The sequence below is a fragment of the Vombatus ursinus genome, unplaced genomic scaffold (genome assembly GCF_900497805.2).
Source record: "Vombatus ursinus unplaced genomic scaffold, bare-nosed wombat genome assembly UNPS02007284.1, whole genome shotgun sequence".
Taxonomy (NCBI): domain Eukaryota; kingdom Metazoa; phylum Chordata; class Mammalia; order Diprotodontia; family Vombatidae; genus Vombatus; species Vombatus ursinus.
The window spans coordinates 23060519-23085665 of NW_020947062.1; the positions used below are offsets into that span (position 1 = coordinate 23060519).

General features: G+C 37.6%; 1 protein-coding gene across 1 annotated transcript in view; it reads left to right on the forward strand.

Annotated features, from left to right (window-relative positions):
* TGFBI (transforming growth factor beta induced) overlaps nt 1-25147 on the forward strand; it is a 59784-nt gene that overhangs the window by 20136 nt on the left and 14501 nt on the right. Inside the window, exons 3-12 of the mRNA XM_027849037.1 lie at nt 5907-5971; nt 7798-7958; nt 8323-8487; nt 9459-9605; nt 13014-13155; nt 15965-16177; nt 16359-16496; nt 17427-17572; nt 20472-20608; nt 21653-21783. Of these exons, the coding sequence (XP_027704838.1) occupies nt 5907-5971; nt 7798-7958; nt 8323-8487; nt 9459-9605; nt 13014-13155; nt 15965-16177; nt 16359-16496; nt 17427-17572; nt 20472-20608; nt 21653-21783 (1445 nt within the window). The remainder of the gene's footprint in view (nt 1-5906; nt 5972-7797; nt 7959-8322; nt 8488-9458; nt 9606-13013; nt 13156-15964; nt 16178-16358; nt 16497-17426; nt 17573-20471; nt 20609-21652; nt 21784-25147) is intronic.

Sequence of the window (25147 nt, forward strand, 5' to 3'; positions counted from 1 at the left end):
AATGAGTTCTTCTGAATTTGTTCTTTTCCAAAAAAGGGAGACTCTCTCTCATCTTCCACAAAAATTGAGTCCCAACAGGCTGCTCTGGGGACAAACAGTTCTGAAGAGACCTCCTAGTTTGTGTCCATCCTCCAATCCATCCTCCACACAGCTACCAAAACAGTCTTCCTAAAGTAATAATAATAGCTAGCATTTATATGGCACTTTTAAAGTTTGCAAAGCATCCTATGCATATTATCAAATTTGATCTTTATAACAACTCTGCAAGTTATATGTTATTATTGTTCCCATTTTATAGATGAGGAAATTGAAGCCCAAGCTAACATGACTAAAAAATGTCAGAGGCTGCATGCATTTAGCCTGAGAAGTTCCTGACTCCAAGTACGGTACTACACCGCTAGGGCCATGTCCCTGCATAAGAACTACATTTCCAGTCTTATTTCATGTGACTTTTCTTCATATATTTCGTGTTCTAGCCAAATTAGGCTGCTCATTGGTTCCTACAGTTTGGCATTCCTTTGTGCAGGCTATTCTGCAGGCCTGGATTATATCGTTTTTTAATCTCTTAGCTTCCTTAGCTTAGCATCTTTAGTTTCTGATCAGTACATGTGTGACTTCCTACAGGGAGCCTTGTTTGATCTCCTTAGATATTAGAATATTCTCCTGCATCAAATCATGTATATGTTTATGTTATTTATGTACATGCTGTATCCTCCCAATAGAATGTGACCTCCTTATGGGCAGATACTATTTTTCACTTTGTCTTTGAATTTCCAGCAACTACCATAGTACCGTGCATATAAAGGGCAATTAATAAATGTTTGTTGGATTTGGATTTGGAAGGTAGAATTGAATTAGTAACATGGTGTGAACATTGAGCCTGGTATAAAACCTTCCATCAAAGTAGGTCAAGACCCTTTGTTACCTCTTTTTAAAAAATTTTATTGATATGTTTTATTTTTTACATTGTAAATATGTACAGATTACCCTCACTCTATGAGCCATCCCTTGTAACTAAGTAAAACAATTAAATAAATCTAGAAATATAGTGACCTCATTTGAAAGTACATGCAACATTCCACATCTATAGTATTTTCTGATCTCTCTATATTGTTCTTTTTAATTAATAGAAATGTATTTTCTCTTTCATTCCCTAAAAAATGAAAAAAATTGTAATAAATATGCATAGTCAAGCAAAACAGACTACCTCAGTGACTTATGCAAAAGTACAAGTCTCATTTTGCATCTTAAATTGATCACCTCTCTGACAAGAGGTGGATAGTATGTTTCATCATCAGTCCTTTAGAATCATGGATTGTCATTGTATTGATCATAGTTCTTCCAACTTTCAAAGGTGTTTGTCTTTACAATGCTTTTATTATATAAATTATTCTCCGGGCTATACACGTTTTGTTCTTTATCAATTTATAAAAGTCTTCAAAATGGCTTCTATTTATATCAGTGTTGTAACACACATTGTTTTTCTGGTTCTACTAATTCACTCTGCATCAATCTATAAAAGTCTTCTTACATGTTTTTGAAATCATCTATTTCCTCATTTCTTTTAGCACAATATTTGTCCCATCACATTCACATACCACAACCTATTCAGCCATTCTTCAAATGATGGACATTTCTTTGGCTTCCAGTTTTTGTTACCATAAAAAAGAGAACTACAAATATTTTTGTAAAATATTTTTGACTTTTCCCTATTTCCTTGATCTTTTTGGGATATGGATTTAGCAGGGATGTAGGTGGGTCAGAGGGCATTCACTGTTTAGTAACTTTTGTGTATGGTTACAAATTGCTTTCTTGCCATTTAAAGGTCTCCCAACAGTGCACAATGTGCCTATTTTCCTATAGCTTCTGCAAAATTTATCATATTCTCTTTTATCATCTTTAACCATCTCATGGATGTGAGGTAGAACCTCAGAACTACTTTAATTTGCATTACCCTAATTCATAGTGACTTGGTACATTTTTTCATATGGCTAAAGATAGCCTGGGTTTCTTCCCCTGAAAAGTGCCTGTTCATATCCTTAGACATTTATCAATTAGAGAATTTTACTATGTTTTTATTATGTAATTTTATTATATAGTGATTTTGTCATCATGAAATTTTCTTCTATGTAGTGCTACTTTTCCACTCATCCTAATACATCTACCTTACTCTTTTCCCAGAGGTAACCAGTGGATTCTTTCTCTTTCTACTTTGCTTTCTAGTTCTAAGAGATCTGGACAATTTTCTTTTAAGATTTCTTGAAATATGATGCCTACTATGCTTTTTATTTTTCATAGCATTCAGGTAGGCCAACGGTTCTTAAAAATTTTCGCTTAGATCTGTTTTTCACATTAGCTGTCTTTGCAATGAGATATCTTATATTTTCTTCTATTTCTTTGTGTCAGTCTTTTGACTTTGTTTTAGCGTTTCTTTTTGCCCACGGAGTCATTGGTTTCTAATTTGTCCATTTTAATTTTCAGGGAATTTGTTGCTTGGGCAAAGTGTTGTGTTTTTTGTACCAAAATAATTAATTTCCTTTCTAATTCTTTCTTCCATAGCTCTCATTTCTTTTCCTTTTTTTTCCTGTAGTACTCATTTTATATTAACAAATATTTTAAACTATTTTTGACTCCTTGCTTTATCTCTTCCAGGAATTCTAATTGAATTTATGCCTAAGCTGTGTTTTCTTTGACGTCTTGTTTATAGTTATTTTGTAATTATTCTCTTCTTCAAGGTTTGTGTCTTGAACATCCTTGTCACCACAATAACTTTTTATGGTGGGATTTTTTGTTTGTTTGTCTGTTTTGCTCATTATTCTAGCCTGCTTCCTGTCTTGATGTTATAACTAGGCTCTGTGCTTTCTGGGGAAAAAAAATGGTCTGGGCTGGTCCTGTTGCTGTTTTCTTGGGGACATATTGAGTGCCGTGTTGTTCCAGAATCTCAGGGACAGCTCGGATTGGGAATTTGCAAGCTTATAGGATTTCTAAAATGATCTTTTCTTGGGTAAGTCTGATCACTTCTCTGTGGTCTGAGTTTTGTAAGTTCTTGACCTGGGTTTGGGATCTGAGCAACAGTAGACTGTTGCTGGACTCAGCCACTAGCAAGCAGCTAGAAAGCTCTGCTGGTTCAGAATGACAGAACTACAGGCTCTCTTTTGTTCTGGAATCCCTGCCCTGGCTATTCTACTGCAGGAGTCAATTAGGCTAAAAATTGGAGCTGAGACCCATTCTTCCCCCTCTCTAACCCCATCCTTTGCTCTTGGAATCTGAGTCACACTGCTGCTGCTTGCTTCTGAGCTTGCCTCTCTCTCAGTGTACTATCTAGGGCCAGAAACAGCTTCTTACCCTGGAATGCCAGGTACCCACATCAGTCTGCCCTAGTTCCCAGAAATGGATAATATCAAGAAAGTTGCTAATTGACCAGTGTTTCCACTGTAGTGCCCTAGTATTGGTCTCCTGGTAGGGGTCTGGGGATGTCCCAGTATGGATCTGGGACCTCATCTTGCCCTAGTGCATAGTGTCTCCCTGTATTAGATCCCTTGCGACACTCCTGGCCAGACATCGTCTCTCCCTATGCTGACCCAGGCTAGAAAAAAAAATGACTCACTATGACTTTTTCTGGATTTCCCCATCAAGATTCATCCTGGTGTTTTTTATAAATCTGTTTGGAGGAGTCTTTTAGAAGGAAGCTTTCTGTACTTCTTCCTGCTACTCCACCATCTTGTCTCCACTCCCCTTTCTGCCTTATTTTCAATACTCCCATCCTGTATTGATTCTTCCCTTCCCCAGCAATCTTTTTCTTTGACCAGAGAAAGTAACTATTTCATCCTCTGGGGTCTTGGAAAATTTTGTAGGGACAACTGAGTTACAAACATTCTAGTACTTTCATAGGATGAAGCTAAAAAACTGAGCTCGGTGGAAAGAAAACTATGAATTGACTTGAATGGGTTATCTACACAGTGCTGCATGTGGCGCCCGTGTACATGATGAACTCTAAAAATTCTGGGCTGCCCACCACTGGATTAATGACTGCTTCAGATACCTTCCAGCCTGGTTTCCTAGAATTTTGACTCTCAACTTGGGCACTTTGGAAAAAAGATTGATCAGTGATTAATAATTTTTTGATATGCCAAACACCATTTTTATATATCTCTCTTTTCATGATATAATAACATAGCCACTGAGAATTCTTTTGTGAGTATTGTAGGACTAAGAATTCTATGCAGATAAGTTCTGGCTTATCCTATATTGCAGATAGTAAATAATTCTTGATAGTGAAGTTTTCATAATGGATTGGCCTGAGTTAAGAAAGAATGCTTTGAACCTTTCTAATTTCCTAATTTTGCATTTTAAATCATTCAATTGTATTTAAATTGAAATGGAAAGTTTACTTCTAACAAGACATTAGGTGCCTTTGAAAAAAGCTCAAATATTCTGGAGTTAGTGAAAATATTGCAGATTGCAACACTCTTGTTGCATGACTACTTCTCTTATTACCTTTACCAATTAAATAATAAAATAAAAAAGAAATTTTAAAATTGAATCTCAAAAGCTCATGAATATTTAGGTATCAAATAATTCTTATAGTCTGGCCTACCTCTCATTCTGAGTCAGGGCTAGAAGTGCCCATAAAGATCATCTACTTCAACTTTCTCATTTTGAAGAGAAAAAGGGAAATAATTTGTTCAAAGTTACACACTGAGTGAATGACAAAACCAAAACTCAGTTTCTTCACTCCCAGGCTCATGATACGCCTATTATACCATGTTACTTTAAGGGTAATATATTTCAATTTCTCTCCATTGTCTTCAGAATAAAGTGCAAAGTCCCTAACCTGGCATTTCTGGTTCTCCATGATTGGGTCCCAATGTAGGCCATAAGGTGTAGCAAAATGCTAGATTTTGCATCAGAACATCTAGGCTTGAATATTGACTTTGTAATATACTAACTATATGACATTTTGAAATCTCTCTGGAGAATTGACTCCTCTATATAAGGAGGTACTTCAATTAGAATCCTTCCAGCTCTAATCTAAGACCCTCTGATCCTACCCTTTTGGTCTTATCTCCCACTATTCCCCTCCCCACCCCGGGCTCCCACCCAACTGGACAATTGATCATATCCTGAATCTCTGGATCTTGAGTTTTTGTTTGGGCTGTTCTTTATATGTGGAATACCTCTCATCTGTCTGTCAAAGTGCTGCTCTTGACAAATGTCATCTCTGCCATGAAATCTTCCCTGATCTCCATTCCTTTCCCCTAGTTAGGCATAATGGCCCTCTTCTGTGCTTCTGTTGTACTTTGTTTTAACCTGTTTTAAAATACCGTATTACTTTGTGTCACAATTATTTATGTCTATTCCTTATCTACTCTTGCTAGAATGTCAGCTGTTTGAAGGATAGGAGCCAGGTCTTACTCATGTTTTACAGGTTTGCCTCAGTATCTAGCACATAGGAAAGGAAGCACTCAGGACTTATAATCAGGAGGACACCTAATGAGATATATGACCTTAGGCAAATTAATTAAGTTTTTGGAGCCCTACTTTTCTCTTCTGCAGAGTGGGAATGATAAGATTATCACTTATCTCACAGGGTTATTGTGATATTCAAATGAGATCATATATGTAAAATGTGCTATACACGCATGTTGGGTATCATTACAGCAAAGGTTTTTTAAACAAATAAGCTTTAAACAAATGAGTGAATGAATAGTAGACATTTGGTAAATATTTATTAAATTGAGTTGAATTACTTCTGAAGAAATATCAAAACATGTTTTGCTATTTTGCTGATTTTTTATTTAAATATGGAGATGACCTTTTGGTGGATTGTGATAAAAAAAATTGAGGCATTTGAAAATATTTTTGAAAAATCTATCCTAAAGCACTATTTTTCTTTCTTATTCTAGAATCATCAGCTATGAATGTTGTCCTGGATATGAGAAGGTCCCTGGAGAAAAAGGCTGCCCTGCTGGTAAACCAGTCTCAAAAATGCTGACAAAGTGGGATAGGGAGCTTAAAGGGGTCAGGATAAAGGAAAATGATAAAAGGGGAAGGTCTATAGAGTTCTGTGACACTCTCAAATTATGAATGGATGGAATTCTGAAGCATTAATAGTCTTCTAACATTTCTGAGAGTCATACTGGTATAGTCAGTGTAAAACAAAATCTAATAGAATCTAGAGGCAATGATATTTTCATCTTTCTTCCAATATTGTTGTTCCTGACATAAGGGAGATGGATTTCTTTTTTCTGCCTGAGTCTGGTGAACATAGCTCTAATTTTAAAGATATTCTTGGGTAAGCTTAGGTGGGATGAACTCACTGCCTCTTATTAATCTTGATTGTTGAAGTGGGTTGACAGCAATTCCAAGCTGTGCATAGCAGCAGTGTCTGCCTAATGGCCCATCTTATTTCTGATTTGGATGGGAATGCATGGCAGAAAATCCCTGCAGGAAAGCAAATGAAATTGAGGGGACCTGTAGGATCCCACTAATGAGCCTTTTTATTTCTAATTTAGATGGGATAACCAAAGCCAGCCCATATGTCCAAAATTGTCTTTGTGATGAGAAATGCTTCCTTTTATACTTATCATGTTAGAGACATGTGGAGAAATAGCCTTTTATTTGGAGATCTAGCTTAGAGACTATAAAAGAGATATAAAAATGATGACACTCACAGTAAACAAATTGTATGGCCACCGTTGAATTTTCCCCAAATCCTTCATTTAGTATCTCTTCTATTTTAGCATCTTCCCTGCCCCCACAGACTGTATTAACCTTGAATGGATTTCTTTTCCTTTGACATATTTTCCACCTTCTCCAGGAACTCTATGAAACCTGAGATCCTGAAAAATATGCAATAACAATTGGTACCATGGGCATGGAAAGGGTGGACAAATGTTATTTCATAGATGGGACATAGCATTACTAGCTTAAATGATAGCAAGTGGGGGAAGATTGACCTTGAGCAGATCATTTCACACTAGAATTCAGTTCTACCTCCTATTAAAATGCACATATCTTATCATAATGCCTGACACTTGGATCCATGTCTTCTGGGGAGAAAACCTATCAGAATCATAGAATGCTTTTAAAGAAATAAAATATAATTCAATTCAAATGAGGATTCTGAAGTTCATTCATTCAAATTATTTTCTAGTAGAGATCCTTGATGGACCAGTTTAATGGTTGCTTTAATAAGAATGATATGATTTGTAACTCACATACTGATTTTAGAGGGTATATATTACATATGCTTCTAAGTTCATGAAAGAGTTTCCAAAAGTCTTATCTGCTCAGTTAACTTGCAATTGGCGATGAAGAAAAGGTTTGTTTGGCCCTATTCTGCTCTAAATTAACACATTCTGAAATAGTTAAGTCTGAATCAGTAAGGCTCTCATATTTTATTACCCTCTTCTACCTCAGGATTTTGGGGAAAAATAATTGAGGTAACTTGAAAACAAAATGAACCTCCTAGGAATAAGTTGAGCACTTGTGTTTCAGAGGAATTTTAAGCCCTCAGACTTCACTGCACTGATTAACACCTCAAACATTAAATCTTCTTCATCAGAGAAAGAGACTAATGGCAGCATATACAAATAGAAAAGAATTCCCACAAGCTACATGTTGACTTTGGAAACCACAAATTAACATTAATTTAGTTGTGTTATATTTTTATTTGTTTTGTTAAACATTTCCCAATTATATCTTTATCTGGTTTGTCAGGTTTGTGGAGTGAGTTTGACACATCTGATGTAGACAATCAATTTTTTTTTAAAATACACCCCTTGATTTTTGCAGCACTGCCTCTCTCAAACATTTATGAGACTTTGGGTATTGTTGGATCTACCACCACTCAACTCTACACTGACAGGACTGAGAAACTGAGACCTGAGATGGAAGGCCCAGGAAGTTTCACAATCTTTGCTCCCAGCAATGAGGCCTGGGCTGCTCTGTCTGCTGTAAGAGAATGATAATTTACTTCTGGGGTATTCTTGCTTCTTTCATCAGAGACATTCATGTTTCTGTAAGAGTTGATGTATAATGAGGGGCAAAATTGTGTCACAGGTAGAGTCCACAGATAAGCAAGTGTTAGCTCATCAGAAAACTTCCCTCTTTTTCCCTTATTGAACCCTGGTGAAACATGAGTTTAAACATCTTTTTACCTGTTGTTTCCATAGACAATGACCTATTTAGAAAGCTATATTGCATCTAAAAATTGTGGTCAACCTCACCAAGTATCAGACTCTAAACAAGGGACTATTACCACAGGGCTACCAGATCCACAAACTTTTTTTCCTTCTTCCCTTCCTTTCTTTCTTCCAGGAAGTTCTGGATTCCTTGGTCAGCAATGTCAATGTTGAACTACTCAATGCACTTCGATACCACATGGTAGACAGAAGAGTCCTGACTGATGAGCTGAAACACGGAACAACGCTCACCTCAATGTACCAGAACTCAGACATCCATATCCATCATTACCCCAATGGGGTAAGTGCATATTTTTGGTCCAGATCTATGATTTCATCAATATGTCAAACTCCTCATATATCAATTCCTTCCATTGGTACAGATCACCAACTTGTCGGTAGCTTTCAGTCTTAGCAATTTCCCTAAGGAATTGAGAAGTTAAATCATTTGCCCTGTGACACAGCTAGCATGTTTTCAGAGGCAGGTTTTCAATCCAGGTCTTCCTGACTATCCACCTCTTATGCCATGCTGTTTTTCAGAGCAAGGACATTCTTTCTTTATATACTATTGCTCTTTTTCAGTAAAGACCCATCATCTTCATTGGGACTTGTTTTCTGAGTAATTTGTCTCCTATGTGAGAGGCTGTATGGTACAGTGGAGCCAAGAGGATGAGAGTGATTCAAGTTCTGCTCCTGAGACATACTGGTTGTGTGACCCTGGGCAAGTCAGTTAACTTCTTAATATTTTAAGCAACTCTCCAACTCTCTAAGTTGCAGAGAATGTGCTAACCAGCATTAGTCAAGGAAGTCATTTGCTAGGAATTCATTCTATCAAAGAAATCATGGATCCAATCTTTATTGTTAACTTCCTCACTAAGAGTACAATATACCACTCAAATCACAGGTCCTATAAAAAGCATTTTTAACTATGTTAAAAGCCCCCACAAAACAGTAAATTAGTCATAACTATTTAACCAGACAAAACTGACAAAATTAGTAGGTTTTATTTAGGGGTCATAAGAGAATAAAAAAAAGGATTAGCTGTGGTCCACAGAAACTCTCACCCTGCTGAAGTGACTCACAGAATGAGGCATTTGAGTAGAGAGCACTAGGTTCCATCTGGGGTTCATTTGGAAGGATGCAGCGTCTGAGGGAATCCTGCTAATAAAGGACAATTAACAGTCTGATTAAATGAAACTCTGAGCTCATTTCATGTAAGGCTTTAGTTTCCACTCTGTTTCAACTCCTGTTCCTTATTTCCTCCTCTTGCAGATTGTTACCGTCAATTGTGCTCGGCTGCTGAAAGCAGACCACCATGCTACCAATGGTGTGGTCCACCTCATAGACAAGGTCATTTCCACCACTACCAACAGCATTCAACAGTTTATTGAGATTGAAGATACATTTGAAACCCTTCGGGTGAGCATTTTGCTTAGATAAATGCTACTTGTTCTGATAGAGCCAATAGCTGGCTTTAGAAATGCAATATTTCAGTGGTCAGAAAAAAAAAATTCTTAATTTTCTGGAAGACTTGGAATAAATTTCTTTGAAATACATATTATGAAATTAATTAATTACAGTATCAATCATTTGGAGTTTATATACTAAAAAAAAAAAACCCACCATTTTTTTCCAGTGAGTTCACTCTTGGGTCTCTTCTTCTTAGTTGCAAAACTTTCTAATCTTATTGGCTTCGCTAGTAGAAATAGAGGGATTTTCTTGGACACTGAAGGGTAGCTCACTTGTTTGTTATTGTTATAATAAAATAGGTCACATCTGGACTTCTGATTGAAACATGCAACATATGTGGAGATATTGTACAGTCCTTTAGAGTCTATCCAGGCCCTTGAGAAAATGAAACACTGACCCCACTTTGGTTAAAGGAGTTTATGTCTTCTTCTTTACTTGCTACTTGAACATTGTAAATACAATTAATAACATAACTCTACATTTTATCACAAATAATAACAGTAAATCACATTTATATGGTAAGGTTTACAAAGCACTTTTCTCCCAATAACATTATGAGATAAATAGTACAAATATTATTATCCTTATTTTACAGATAAAGAAACTGAGCATCAGGGTCCATGGCATTCTAAATTATAAATCTAATAAGTGGTTAAGATCAGGATTTGAACTGAGGATATCTCATTCTTAATCCAATGCTCTTTGAGCATTGCAAATAAATATAATAAAATAAAATAAACATGGAGATATTTAAATATTTAAATTTGAGCATATTTGAGCATTGCAAATAAATAAAAGATACTTTGCTGTCTTTTATTTCACTATTTATTATTGAATTCACTATTTATTATTGAATGCTAGGCTAGCTACTACCTACCACTATTAAAATACAGGAAAACATTAGTTCTAGACAGGAATTAAGGAGGTTTGGTTGGGGCTTTGCTCTAGGGTGCTGAAATTTAGAGGATGCTGACTCAACCTGTAGGCCTTCAACAGTGTGGAAACTACTGAGCTTAGCACATTTAGCAAAAATAACTAGCTAAAATCGACAGCCTTCTTCCATGCAGCCATACTCCAGCTCAGCCCCTTCCCTGTCCTAATGTCCCTTACCTAAAGCCTCCCCAGTGTCATTTGCCTCATGTGCAAAAATGCTGGCTCCAGAGGTAGGAATCTCTCTCTTGTAGACCCTGGTTTTCAGTTCATTGGACTAGAACAAGTGGTCTGTCAAGAATTGCTTTCTAGAACCTTTGGGCCCATTGCATTGAACCATGCTAATTTTTCATCATAACCTATACCAGTGATAACAGCAAAGACGGAGATTTGGGAGTCAGGGGTTTAATTACTGGCTTAGATCCTGTCTCCCTATGTGGCTATAGAAAAGCAATTTCCTCCCTCACTGGTCTCACTAGAATTTGTCTTTCTATGTGGGTAGGGGCAGTTATTCTCCACTACATTTAAATAAATGAACAAGAGGAAATGAAACTGTTTTGTAAGCAATTTCTTAACTCTTTGAGAGGAAAACTCCCTGGCCACAATAGCCATGAGACATCAGAATTGGGGAGTGAGGGGGACTATGGTGTCTGCTTCCCTGAAGACTTCCAAGGCTAAATTGAAAAACTCTGGGTCTAGGCTTATATGGGTATAGTTTTTCCATAGACTAACTGAGCTCTGAAGGGGAATAGGGTCATAGAGTCAGAGCCCGAAGGACCTTAGGGTTCATCTAATACAATCACTGCATTTTATAGATGAGGAAACTGAGGCTCAGATGGATTAAGTGATGCATCCAAGGTCACATAGTGTGTAGCCAAGCTTGGATTTGAACACAGGTCTGACTATAAATACAACATCCTTTCCACTATTCCATGCTAACTGTTTCTTTTCACTATTGAATTTTGCAGTCTCTTTGCTTCTGTATTCCCATAAGGCTCCTCCTAAGGCAGTATATTGCAATAATAGATCATAGGATTTGGGATTCTTAATTAGTTAATTAATTTTCAGTTCCAAATTTTCTTCCTCCACTTTCTCCCCCACCCACTGAGAAAGCAAGAAATATGATGCCCATTATACATCTGAAGTCATGCAAGACATATTTCTGCATTAGCCACATTCCAGGTTAAATAAACAACAACAAGAAAAATAAAGGAAATAAACATATTTCAAACTGTTCTTCAGAGTTCACCAGATCTCTTGCTGGATGGAAGTGGACATCATTTTTATCATAAGTCCTTTCAAGTCGTGGTGTATCATTGCATTGATCAAAGTAGCTAAGTCTTTAATATCTTTATGATATTGTTGTTGCTGTGAACATTGGTCTCCTGGTTCTGCTTACTTCACTTGTATCAGATATGTCTTCCCAAGTATTTTTCTGAAATGATCTTATTCATCATTTCTTATAGCACAATAATATTCCATCACAATAATATCCCATAATTTGTTTAGCCATTCCCCAATTGATGGGCATCTCCTCAGTTTCCAATTCTTTGACACCACAAAAGAGCCACTATAAATATTTTTGCACATATGGGTCCTATTTCTTTGATCCCTTTGGGGTATAGGTCTAGTAGTGGTATTTCTGGGTCAAAGGGTTTTATAGTTGTATAGTTTTTTAAATAGTTTTACAATTTTATAGTCCTTTGGCATAGTTACAAGTTTTTCTCCAAAATGGTTGGACTAGTTCACAGCTCCAACACTGTACCTATTTTCCCACATCACCCCCAGCATTTGTTATTCTCCTTTCTGTTACCTTAGCCAATCTGATAAGTGTGAGGTGATTTCCTAAAGTTGTTTTGATTTGATAGATCATAGAATCTAGAGGTTAAAACTTGGGCCTTTTAGCTACAATCCAAGGTCAGATTTGTCCAAGAACAAATAAGTTTTAGGTGATGAAGCTGAGATTTGAACCCAGGCTTTCTGACACCAAATCCAGTGTTCCTTTCACTACATCACAATGCCTCTAAAAAGTAAAAAGAAACAAAGGATATTAGGATCATGAAAATGGAATATGCACCAGAGGCTAATTTAGCAGCAGGGGCTCTTTAAGCATCTTAGTAGGCAGAGATATAGTTTACTTGCCTTTTGATTTGAGGTTTCATTAAAATTTTAAGCCCTTTGAAGACAGGTCAGTCTAAGGCCAGCTGCATATACTCTTTAATTTTTCTTCCTGGAGAAAAAGGCTCTTATACAAAGTCCAGAAGAGCCACTTTCCATGTAGGATAGATACAGTAGGATACAGGCAGCTTAGGGACAGAAATTCTGTAAGTCTTCATGGCTGTACATTGTATGCAGTAGGCACTTAAGAAATATATTTTTACTTGAATTGAATTTTCTAAATGAAAGTCTCATTCTCTTTCTTTTTAGGCTGCTGTGGCTGCTTCAGGCCTTAATACTCTGCTAGAAAGTGATGGCCAGTTCACTTTCTTAGCCCCAACCAATGAAGCATTTAAGAAGATTGATACGGAAACCCTGAACCGTATTCTGGGTGACCCCGAAGCACTGAAAGGTGAGTGCTGCCCTCTTCAAGTGTGCAGGAAAGCAAATCCTGGTGCCAAAGTTAGCGGCTGAGTCTGAAGACAGTGTTTCAGCAAAGCAGTTATTATTATTATCATCATTATTGTTATTGATAGCAATAATAATAATAATCTTATGTTGAAAATCCTCATTAGTTTGTAAGGGTGATACCTGGGCACAAGCTCTGGCAAGTCCTTTCAAGTTATAAGGCTTCCTTCCAGCACAAACCCAGTAGACTGCTGTCTATCAACAAGAGTCACCCTAGTTAATAAGCTCAGAAAAGGCTCATCACCCAAAGTTTGGCTCCTAAGTAATTACAATGCATATGACTATCTCATAAGGTGTAGAGGTGTTCCTGCCTGTGGAAGTCATAACCCTTTCCATTAAGATCATGAGTCTTTTGAAATGAAAAATGCTCACAAAATAGAACACATTTGTATAGCACTTTATGATTTATAAATTATTTTATAAACATTATCTCATATAATCCTCATGTGAACCTTATGAGAGATGTAGTACAACTAGGCTTAGAAATGAATGCATAAAAGTATAGTAAATAAAGGATCATAGACAGAGTTGGAAAAGACTTTGGAAGTTTTCTAGCATGACCTCATTTGACAGATAAAGAAAGTGAGACCGGTGGAGATGAAATAACTTACTCTAGTTCACATAGTTAATATGTACATAGGCATGTACAGCACATATCCTTAGGGTGCACATTCAGGGAATTTTTGTTAATTTTTTTAGGCAAATATTTATTGAATGTTTGAACTCAATGACAAAGAACCTTGTATTTATTTGTCAAACAAAAGAAACTAAAACTTAACTAAATAATTCTTTTCACAAACTTTACTTAAAAACATAAGCTTTAAAAGTGAGATAGTAAATATCCTATCTTAGAAGCAGTGTGTATGCCTGAGTCCTCCTGACATACCCCATACGGATCTTATACCTAGGAATGGGTAGCAGTGTCAGAATTTGAATTCAGGGGCTGTAACTCCAAATTCACTGTCCTTTACACTACATTTTGTTGCCTTCCCTAAAGGAATCTATCTAAGATGCAGAGGAGTTAAAGCAGGTAAATGATTTTGTATTTAGGAAGAAGAGTTTCAAATCATAATGGACTCATTTCATACCCCCTGAAGTAACTTGAGCCATGAAGTCTGCCAAGAGTCAGATATGGTTCCCCTGTGTCCATGAAGGGTTGAGCAGAGAATTTAACTTCAGAATTGGCAATAAAGGCAGCAGAGACTTTGCTAACTTCAGGTCAAGCCATTTGTTTCCCTCCTGAATCTTTCACATCCCTCCAAAGAAGGTGAAAAAAGGAACCAGGAGAACCTGGGAGCAGTCTTGCTATTAATAGGCCACCTGGGACCCACACGGACTATTAGAGCTAATAGAACTATTAGAGACCTTAAAAATCTTCTTGTGCTATCCTCTCATTTTACGGATGAGGAGACTGAGGTCCAGAGATGGCATGTCATTTACCCTTGGTCAGACAACATAGTAAATGAAGAGTATTTTCTAACTTCAGGTTCAGTGTTCTTTCCAGTATACCTTAGTGCCTTCAACCCTATTTGGCTTTGGAGATTGTTGAGTCCTTGTCCCTCTGGCATTTGAGTCAGTCTTAAAGCATTCAGAACTGCCCTGGAGAAAGGCCAAAGCAGCACTGTCACAGGCATTAGATTTAGAGTCTGGGAGTCTGGACAACCAAAGCCCATCCTGTAAGAGGGCTGGGCTCCAACGTTTGCTAGCAGATGCTATATGCAACAAGCATTTACATGCCCTTCAGTCCCTGGAAATGAAACACCAAACAGTAGAAAAACTCTTACTCTGTTCCTTTGGTGAAGCAAACAGTTTTTTCAAGAACCAAATGACTCCACAGTGCATTACAACTTCCCCTGACTGATGACTATTGTGTTTCTATTCTCATATTCTGTAGTAAAAGGAAATTTGCAACTCCACAGGAATTCAGAGTTATGTTTTACATTTAAGAGGAGTCAAAACCAGTCAGGAATCAATCAAGAAACCCAACAAGGCATTTATTAAGCACTTATTATGTTCCAGGCACCGGGGTATAGAGAAGCAAGCTCAGTGTGACTTATACAGCAAATGTTAGACTGAATCTGCTTCCACAGATTCACTATTACTGGATTTTCATAATGGAGCACATTTTGTGTGTGTGGGTGTGTGTAGGGTAATATTACAGCATAAAGCTCTAAGTCAAACCAACATCAACACCAACACCTGTGGTTACCCCTACATGCCACAAAGATAACATAAGGGAAGGAGACCTGGGACCAGACACCTCAGGTTCCCTTGTGCCTCATGCTTTTTAACCTCTCTATTCACTTCTCCAACACTCTCAATCTTTTGACTCTTATCAAATGCTATCTCTTTTTACCATCAAGGCTGGTGTTCTCCCAAAACCAAATTATCCACACACTAATCCTCTTCTTTTCTGGTAGCATAATTATTCACTAGTTCTAGGTTGGAAATCATTTCACTTCCATTGATTTCAGTTTCCTCATCTCCAGAATGAGAGGATTAAGAAAAATTCTTTCTTCAGGGTCTAAATCCTGTGAACTTCTGAGCCATAATCGGCTGTGCCCCCTCATTAGCCACTCCCATTATGGATGCAGCAGTGCCCAATGCAGATGGCAGTATCCCTCCAGCACTTGGGATGACAATTGCCTGTGCTCATTCTCATCTTTCAGCACTTTGCCACCCTGCTCTCCTAATAATATAGTTTTGTGATGATTTCAGTTCTTGCTTTGAGCCATGTCCTGTTTATTCTCCAGACCTGTTAAACAACCACATCCTAAAATCAGCCATGTGTGCTGAAGCCATCATTGCAGGACTGTCCATGGAGACTTTGGGGGGCAACACCCTGGAGGTGGGTTGTAATGGTGATGTCCTCACTATCGATGGGAAGGCTATCATTTCAAACAAGGACAACTTGGCGACCAATGGAGTGATCCATTACGTGGATGAGCTACTGATCCCAGACTCAGGTAAAGCTCGGTAATATCCATATACTCTAGGGTTAATTTTTCTCTCTGCACTAGTGATGTTTATAGGAGATTGTTGCTTCCCAATATGACATTCTTGTTGATGTGTGACATGCCTTAGAGTGGATCAACAACAAATGAAAGCATCATTTAAAATTTTCAAAACTTTTGTTTTTCCTTCTAGCTAAGACTCTATTAGAGTTGGCTGCTGAGTCTGATGTTTCAACATCTATTGACCTTTATAAACAAGCTGGACTTGGTTCTCATCTCTCTGGAACAGAACGCTTGACCCTTCTTGCCCCTCTGAATTCTGTATTCAAAGGTATAGTTAACACAAAAGAGGCATGACAGTTTACCTTGAAGTAAAGACCCTCTATCCACTACCATATCCCTGCCCCTAATTCTCCATTTGAAATAATGAGCACAATACACATGGAATTTTAGTCTCACTAAGTAAGTTGCATTTTAATACCACAGAAAGAAAGGACACAAATTTAGGGTAAACTTAAAATTTTCTAGTGTTTTAACTGATTAAAAAAATGTATGAGGAGCAAAGGGTGACTGAGGATCATTTCTTTAAAAAATAGAGTCTGTGTCTTCTAGGCAAAGATTATTCATTTTCTTGTGCTTTTATTTATGAGATCTTTTGACAAATGTAAAGTTGAGTAAGGGATGCAATTTATGGCATGATGGATAGAAGGCTAGCCTTAGAGTCAGGAAGAGGTGGGTTCAAATCCTGCCTCTGACACATACTGGCATGTCTGACTCTGTGCAAGTCACTTATTCTCTCAATGCCTCAGACAACTATCCAAGAATATGTTACAGATGTGTGGCTGACCTACACTGGATGAGAGAATTTCCATACTGGGTATTCCCCAAACCAAAGACATCACAGGTCTGGACCACAAACACTTCAAAATATAGAGCTGATCATTTTTATGCCATATGTAAACCATACCATTGGGGGAGGAGTCAAAGAATCTTCAACCTTTGAGTGCTTTCCAAACTTCCTGTTCAAAACTTAACACCCCAAAACCAGCCATTCTCTGGATATCTTCACAGATAGATTCCAGAGTTTAGTGAAAGCTTAAACTGCAAGGTCTGATTCTCCTGCACTAAAGAGGTAGATAGTGTTTATTGAATTTTTAAATTTCAGTGAGTTGCAGGTGCTTTTACTATATTCATCTTCTAAATCTTTTTTGTCGGTTGTAGAAAAATGCCTCACTGAACTTTAATAAATGTTCTCTTACAGATGGTGTCCCTTATGTAGATGCCAATATGAAGAATTTGCTTCTGAATCACATTGTTAAAGATCAGCTATCTTCCAAGTATCTGTACCATGGACAGACCCTGGACACTCTGGGTGGCAAGAAACTGAGAGTTTTTGTTTATCGTAACGTAAGTTCTGATCTTATTCTATCTATTTGTTTGTAATTGTGCTCCTTCTTTGGACGAGTTCCATAGGTTGTAAAATTATCATCATATCTCTGTTTATTAGCAGAATGGGGGGGGGAATAGTAGAAAGATTTTATATTAAAAATGTTTCTGAGAGCTAGGAGAAAAAATTCCTGAAGGTAATGCTGGAATAAGATCTTATCTTGGGAATATAAGATTATTTCTAGAGCTCTTTGACGATAAATTAGACACATTATCTGCCTAGGAGAATTAAGGGGTGGGCTTCTATTAGGCAAGGGAATAGAGCAAACATTCATCTACTGTCAATGAATTATTATGCTTATATTTATACTTCTTTTCTCAAAACCATGTTTTGTTTATTTAGCAGCCCTTATTTGGTGCTTGACACATTTAATAGAGTACTCCCAAGGATCTATCCTGGACCCTTACCTGGTCAACATTGTTGTCAGTGACTTGGATGAATATGTAGGCAGTGTATTTATTAAAGTTTTGGTTGACAGAAAGCTAAACAACAATAATTAACATAGCAAATGTCAAAATTGTAATCATAAAGGATCTTGACAAACTGCAATGATGAGCCTAATATAAGGTTAGAATTAAGTAGAGATAAATGTAAAGTCCTACACTTAGGCTCAAAAAATCAGCTGTATAAGGTAAGAGAGGTGGCTAGTCAAAAGTATATGTGGAAAAGACTTTCATTAAGATTTTAGAGGACTACAGGTTCCACATGAGTCAACAGCATGACATGGCATCCAAAAAAGGTAACTTCAACTTGTTTTGATCCACACTTATGATTTCATTGGAGTTATGAATTCAAGTTGTGAAAACCCCTTCCATGGATACAGATCAGCAACTTGTCAGTAACATATAGTCTTAGAGAATTGCTTAAGAAACTGAGAAGTTAAATTACTGGCTCATGGTCATACAAACAGGATATGACAGAAGCAAGATTTGAACCCAGGTTTTCCTGACTCCAAGTTTGGCTCTGTATCAAGTACAACACATTCCCTTATAATATAATCTTAGACTGAATTAATTGAAGCTTTGTGTCAGAACAAGAGAGGTGATAACCCTACTGTATTCAGTCATTATCAGACCTCACCATCACATCATAGGACAAACTAGAGTGAGTCCAGAAGAATTGGAAATTATGCTATATGACAATCACTTGAAGGAACTGGAGATGTTCAGCCTGGAGAAGACAACACTTGGGGGTGAGGCACTAGGGAATATAACTCTTTATGATTTAGATTAGATAATTGGTGAGGTCCCTTCCAACTCTCAAATTCTTTGATTCTGTAATTCTATGAAGTATGGGAAGGCCTATCATGTGGAAGAATCATTGATCGCAGAGAAAAGAATAAGGAACAGTGGTGAAAGAGGCATACATTGGTTTCCACTCCATAGAAGGAAAGCTTCTTAGAGCTGTCCAAAAGAAGAATGGACTGCTTTCAGAGGAAGTGATTTTCCTAGTGGACTCTAAGTAGAGATTGGGTAAACACTTGTTGGAGATATTAGAGAAGAGATTCCTGTTCAGGTACAGGTTGGACAAAATGACCTCTGAAATTGTATCTAACTTTGAGATTCTGTTATCCTATATATCCTATATCTATTATCCTATATATCCTATTAACCCATATAATCTCAGGTGATTCTGAGAAACCAAGCATAGGAATAAATACAAAGTTAATACTTTGCCTTAACTAGTGCAATTTTGATTCAATCAATAAAATTTTCACGTGCTAACTATTTCTAAGAAATATAAATGGAGTCAGAAAGACTGGAGTTTGAAGCCTGGCAGAAATTTACTATCTGTACTCTGCAACCTGTCTGTGTCTCAGTTTCCTTCTCTATATAACGGAGATTATAAAAGTACCTATATCACAGGGCAGTTGTGAGGATCAAAATAGTTACCTTATCTATAAAAAGCATTTTACAAACCTTGAAGCACCATATAAATGTAGCTGTTATTAAAAATGGCCACAATCAAACTAGTAGATTGAAAACAAAAATGCCCAACATGAGTTTAGTCTATTAATCTGATGGCTAATAGACATTACCCACTCATCCTGTCATCTCTCTCTTTTTTTTAAATGTTACTTATTTTATACCTTCTAAAAATCTTTTTTTCATAGCTTCTTTGAATTAACAATAATTTAACAAATATTTTTAACATGTGTTAAAACATTGTACTGGGTACCAAGGGCATAAGGAGTTTACGGTTTAATGATCTCAATGTGGCATGTACAAAATTAAATGTTAGAACATTAGTAGAACATTCGAAGCATAAATGAGAGATCCAGACAAAGTTCTATGAGGAATTTTAAGAAGGAAATTTCACTACTAGTGGAGAAATGTGAGGACGAAGAATCAAGGAAAGCTCCATGAAGGAGATGAAACCTGAGATGACCTTGAAAGGAGAAGGATTTCAATAGACATAGATACAGAAGTGTGTATTCCAGTTACAAAGGTCAACCTACAGAAGATATCAGTAGGATGAGATCAAGGAGTAAGTAACAGTCCAATATGTAGAATGTATGAAGAGAAGGAATATGAAATAAAAGCAAAACCAGGTGGGTCCCAGATTGTGGCAGGCCTCAACTGCCAGGCTAAGTGGTTTATATTGTATCCCATAGGGAATGCATTAAGGATATTTGAGCAGGAGATTTAGATACTCATTTTTATTGTTTTCACTCACATAGAAAATACATTGTATTGTCTTAGCCTCGATGAGCCTTTCCAACATATCAGCTGAGATTCAGGAAATGAGTTTGTTCACCCTGATCATGTCTGAATCTGATGTCACAGATGAGAGTCAGAGATCCTGAGAAAAATGAGATAAATAGCCTTTTCTCCCTTTCCTCCATCATTACTTCCACAGAGCTTGTGTATTGAGAACAGCTGCATTGCAGCCCATGACAAGAGGGGAAGATTTGGTACCCTGTTTACTGTGGACCGGATGTTGACACCACCAATAGGGACCATCATGGATGTTCTTAAAGTTGACAACCGTTTCAGGTAACAACCAACGTTCCTCCTTTCTCCATCTCAGAGATATCCTTTGCAATTAACATTACAAATGACAATTGTCTGCAATTTTCATGGGCTTAACTTCCCTTCTCCTTCTCTTCTTCCTTTCCTCCTTCCCTCCCTTCATCTTAAATGTTTGTGTCAAATGCAGCCTTTTATGAACTGTCCTAATGGGAATGTGGAAAGGATGAATGGCATGCCTAAGATAAGATATAAATGCCTAAAACATATCTTTCTAAAAATGATTCCTAAATCCCTAGGAAAATAATTTCATTTGCAATGATAAAATGCAAAGAAAATTCCACTCTCTACTGTTTTAAGTATCTAGTAAAGTCAAGAAGTCTATTTATTTTCAATATTTTTCTCACTTTCATTCCCCTCTTCTCCTCTTCTCCATCTCTACCCAGATGGTCTAATGCAGCTAAAGTTCCTTCCCATTCCCTTCTTTGAAAGCCCCAACACTTGTATCCAATTGTTCTTTCCACATTTTTTAAAATTTCTAACTTGCCTGTTACTTCATCATTTGGTGCATTTATTTCCCCTCACTTGTGTTCCCCATGACTAAGCACAGCTGCCGGCAAGATTAAGTCAAACCTAATAAAATTTTGAGCACAATAGAAACCATGCACACGCTAAATGCTCCCATTCCTGAGCTGCATCCTTAGTGTGTGGTTTATTTGCACCTTTTCCTTTTCTGCCTTCTTACTGTCATCCTCTAAGGGTCCAGTTGTTTGACTGACTCGTGGCATTGGCAGCAGGGTGCTTCACTGGAGAGAGAAGAAGCCAAGGAGACAGAGAAGGGGCCAGGAGAGACAACAGGCCAAATTCAGACCAGACCCTGCTGTTCTTTTTGAGCAGCCCTGACAAAAATCTTAGCAGGGAGAGCTTAAAGTTAGAGGTTTAAACTGAGAATTGTGAATTTCAGTCATCTACATTCTACCTCTTCTCCCCCATTTTCTGTGGAAAATTAAGACCTGACCCCCCCTCCCAAAAAAAAGCTCTCCAATACCTGTCATCTCTTCCTTTCCCCAGCATGCTGGTGGCTGCCATTCAAACCGCAGGTCTGACAGAAACCCTCAACAGAGAAGGTGCCTACACCATCTTTGCTCCAACAAATGAAGCCTTCCAGGCCCTGCCACCAGGGGAGCTGAATAAACTCATGGGTATGTGCTTCACATTGCCACACATCTAGAAAGGACATCTGGGAAGCTGTTTTCTCTCATGGATTTACTTAATAAATGTTTATTCCCTTCCCCAACTGTGGTTCTCATGAGAAAAAACACGGGAAGAATTCCAAAACTATAAGGTCACATCAAGTTATGTTCATTTAGCAGTTAGGTTAAGTGAGGTCTTGCTTAGAAGGTGAATATGAAAGCCACTCTCTGATCTTTACTTACAGTCTGTTCCTTCTTTGTTGTTTTGGTTTGGTTTGGTTTTTCTCTGGTGAACTTGTGATATCATTCATATGGCAAACTCTCAATGTAGAAACTTCCTCCATAGTACAGACCAGCAACTCCTCAGTGGTAACAGTGTAATCTTAGAGAGATGCCTGGGAGCACTAAGAAGATAAGGGGCTTAGCTTTGGTCATGAAGGTACTGTGTGTCAAAGGTGCTGCCTGAGCCCAAGTCTTCCTTACTCCAAGATCAGCCTAATATTCACTGGACCATGTTGCCTCTCTCCCTCTTTCTTTTGTTTAGGGGGGTGGGGTGGAGAGAGGGGCTAGAGTTTGGTCTAGTTTGAAGATTTCATAGATGGTAGGGAGCTCTTTTGGTGACTGGGACACTGAGAAGCTAAGTGACTTGTTCAGAGTTCCACAGCCTGTAGATGTCAGAGGCAGGATTTAAACTTCTCTGTACCTGACTTTGAAGTCTAGTGTATCCACTACATCATGCCACCTTGTTCTACTTCTTAGTTATTACCTAGTATTTATAGATTTAGAGTCGAAGACCTATCAGGAAAGTCCCTGCCTGCTCTAACCTACCCCCTTCCTCCAGGTAGACTTACCTCAACTCATCCCAGGTTAGTGAGTCTTTCTCTCCTTTTTTTTTAACAGCATGAACAGTTAGGAATTACATCATCCAAACTCTGGAACTCACACTCCATTATCATTCATTTTACCACTTTATGAAAGGAAAGCAGAAAGTTTAGTTTGCAGTCCCTTAAATGGCTGAACTTGAACTTCCTCCAACTTCATTTCCTCCCTCTCCAAACCAATAGGCAGGTGTCTTCATAGATCAGTTAATCATTGTCTAGTAAGTCTCCTTATTTCATATTCCTGAAGAGGATGCCTTCACCTTTATTCTCAGCATCAACTTTCCATTTTGCCTCTCCAAAAAGAAATAAGCTTCTTAAGGTAGATAGGGATTGTTGGACCATCATTGGTGATAGCATAATCAGGGAAGAGGAAAAGGAGATGGTTCTCCACTTTTTTCTTAAAAGCTACCCTACTCACACACAAAGCTAAACCTAAATCAACCATGATGCCACAATATCTTCAGGCAAAAAGCTATTTTATTTTTATAATGGTCCATGCCATTCAAGTGTCTGTGTGGAGGATCATCAGATCATAGATTTGGAAGAAGGGACTTCAGAGATCAACTAACCCCACCCTGTCATTCTACAGATGAGAAAACTAAGGTGTAAAAGAGCTTCCCTAAGAATTTCCTAAATCTGCATATGATCAGACTTCCCTAAGATCACACAGGTAGTAAGTACAAGAGCTGGGATTTGAACCCAAAAGGCAACACTGTCAGAGGTACAAAGGAAAAAGCAATATCAGAGAACCCACACTAAAATCCCACTTACTATCTGTTAAACCTTGTGCAAATCATTTAACTTTCATGGGATTCAGTTTCCTTAACTATGAAAGGCTTGAACTAAAGGGTCAATGAGGTCCTTCCTGGCTCTGAATCTATGAACCTATGATTAAAAGTGTATATTAACTATATCTGAAACATTTTAACCAACCCCGCCCCCAATCCAACGACTCCAAATCCAATTAGCTTGTTACTTCCTGCCACTGCCCCCAGTGTCATTCTTCAGTGTATAGTTAGGACACATACACAAACACTCAAAATTAAGCTCTGTCCAATTCTGGGAAGACTTTAGACTCCTCAGTTCTTCTTGTCTCTGTCTTTGGCCATCCACTGTCTGTTCTTTCTGTGGGGGAACCCAGATCCACCCATTTGTTTATGTAAGATATTGCCCCTTGGTTCTTAAAGGTTCTATTGCTTAATAGTGATATGGGTTTTCCAGAGACTGAGTGAACTCTACACAAGTGTTGAGGAAAAAAGAAATCTCCTCAGATGAAAGGTATTATAAAAGTACAAATAAGCTATAAATGACCATCAGAGAAATCCAACCATTTGGCTGATAATATTTCAGACTGAATTGAGATTAGGAGGCAGCTAGTAACTTAAAAAAAAAAAGATTCTCATGCTTGATTTGGGAAGCATCTGTGCAGTCTTACTGATATAAGCCTAAGCAATGGGATGTTTTACCTAGTCCATCAAAATACTGATGTGGTTCAGAAGGAATGCTGCACTGTAGTGATCAGGAGGCTCTACAGGGGGTAACACTCAGCTCACCACCAGTCCTACCATATCTACAGTCTTCCCAGATAATAGCTGTTTATTCTTCTGAGTTCACCCATCAGGAAATCAGAATCTTGGAGAGAAAATGCATTTGAGTCTAGAAAGTATAAATATATCTCTACTGTGTATACCTAATAGTAGCCACTCTTCTGATGAAGCATCCCAGATGTGAAAGCTGGAAAAGTCCCTGACTTTTGAAGCAAATATTTAGTTCCTGGAAACATGAGTCATACTTGTGAATCAACTCATTCCCAGCTCTAGAACAACAGTGAACTTTGGGACCGAGGTCGTTAAAGCAAGGCTTAGACTCAACCTAGAGCCCAATTTCAAACAACATTTGACACATATTGGTCCCCTTGCTCTGACCTGCCATCATACAAATGCGTCCCATTGCTCATCTCAAAGCATTATAGCTTTGTTAGAAAAGTATGAGATGGCAAATCTTAAGATCAAGAACTAAGCTTGGATAAACTACTTGGTTTATCCATAGTACTAAGTACTAGGCTAAACACTAGTGCTGGATAAAGGCTTGTTGACAGAATGATTGACTATCTATCTCACCGAGTTGCTATTAGGATCAGTAAGATAATGTAAATTAAGCCCTTTGTAATTATAAAGCACAGCACAACTTTCTTCCACTGCTGCTATTGTTATTAGAGAGACAAGTTGGTGTAGTGGAGAGAGTAGTAGACTTGGAGTCAGAAAGACCCAACTTCAGATAATTGGGTTATTAGTTATCTGACCATGTACAAGACATCTAATCTTTTTGAACCTTAGTTTCCTCATCTATAAAATGGGGATAATAATATTGAGAGTACCTACCTTTCAAAATGGTTGTTTGTGAGGTGTAGATAATGGATATAAAATGCTTTGCAAACTTTAAGGTACTGTGTCAATATCAATAATAATTATTATAAATAACGAATATCCAAT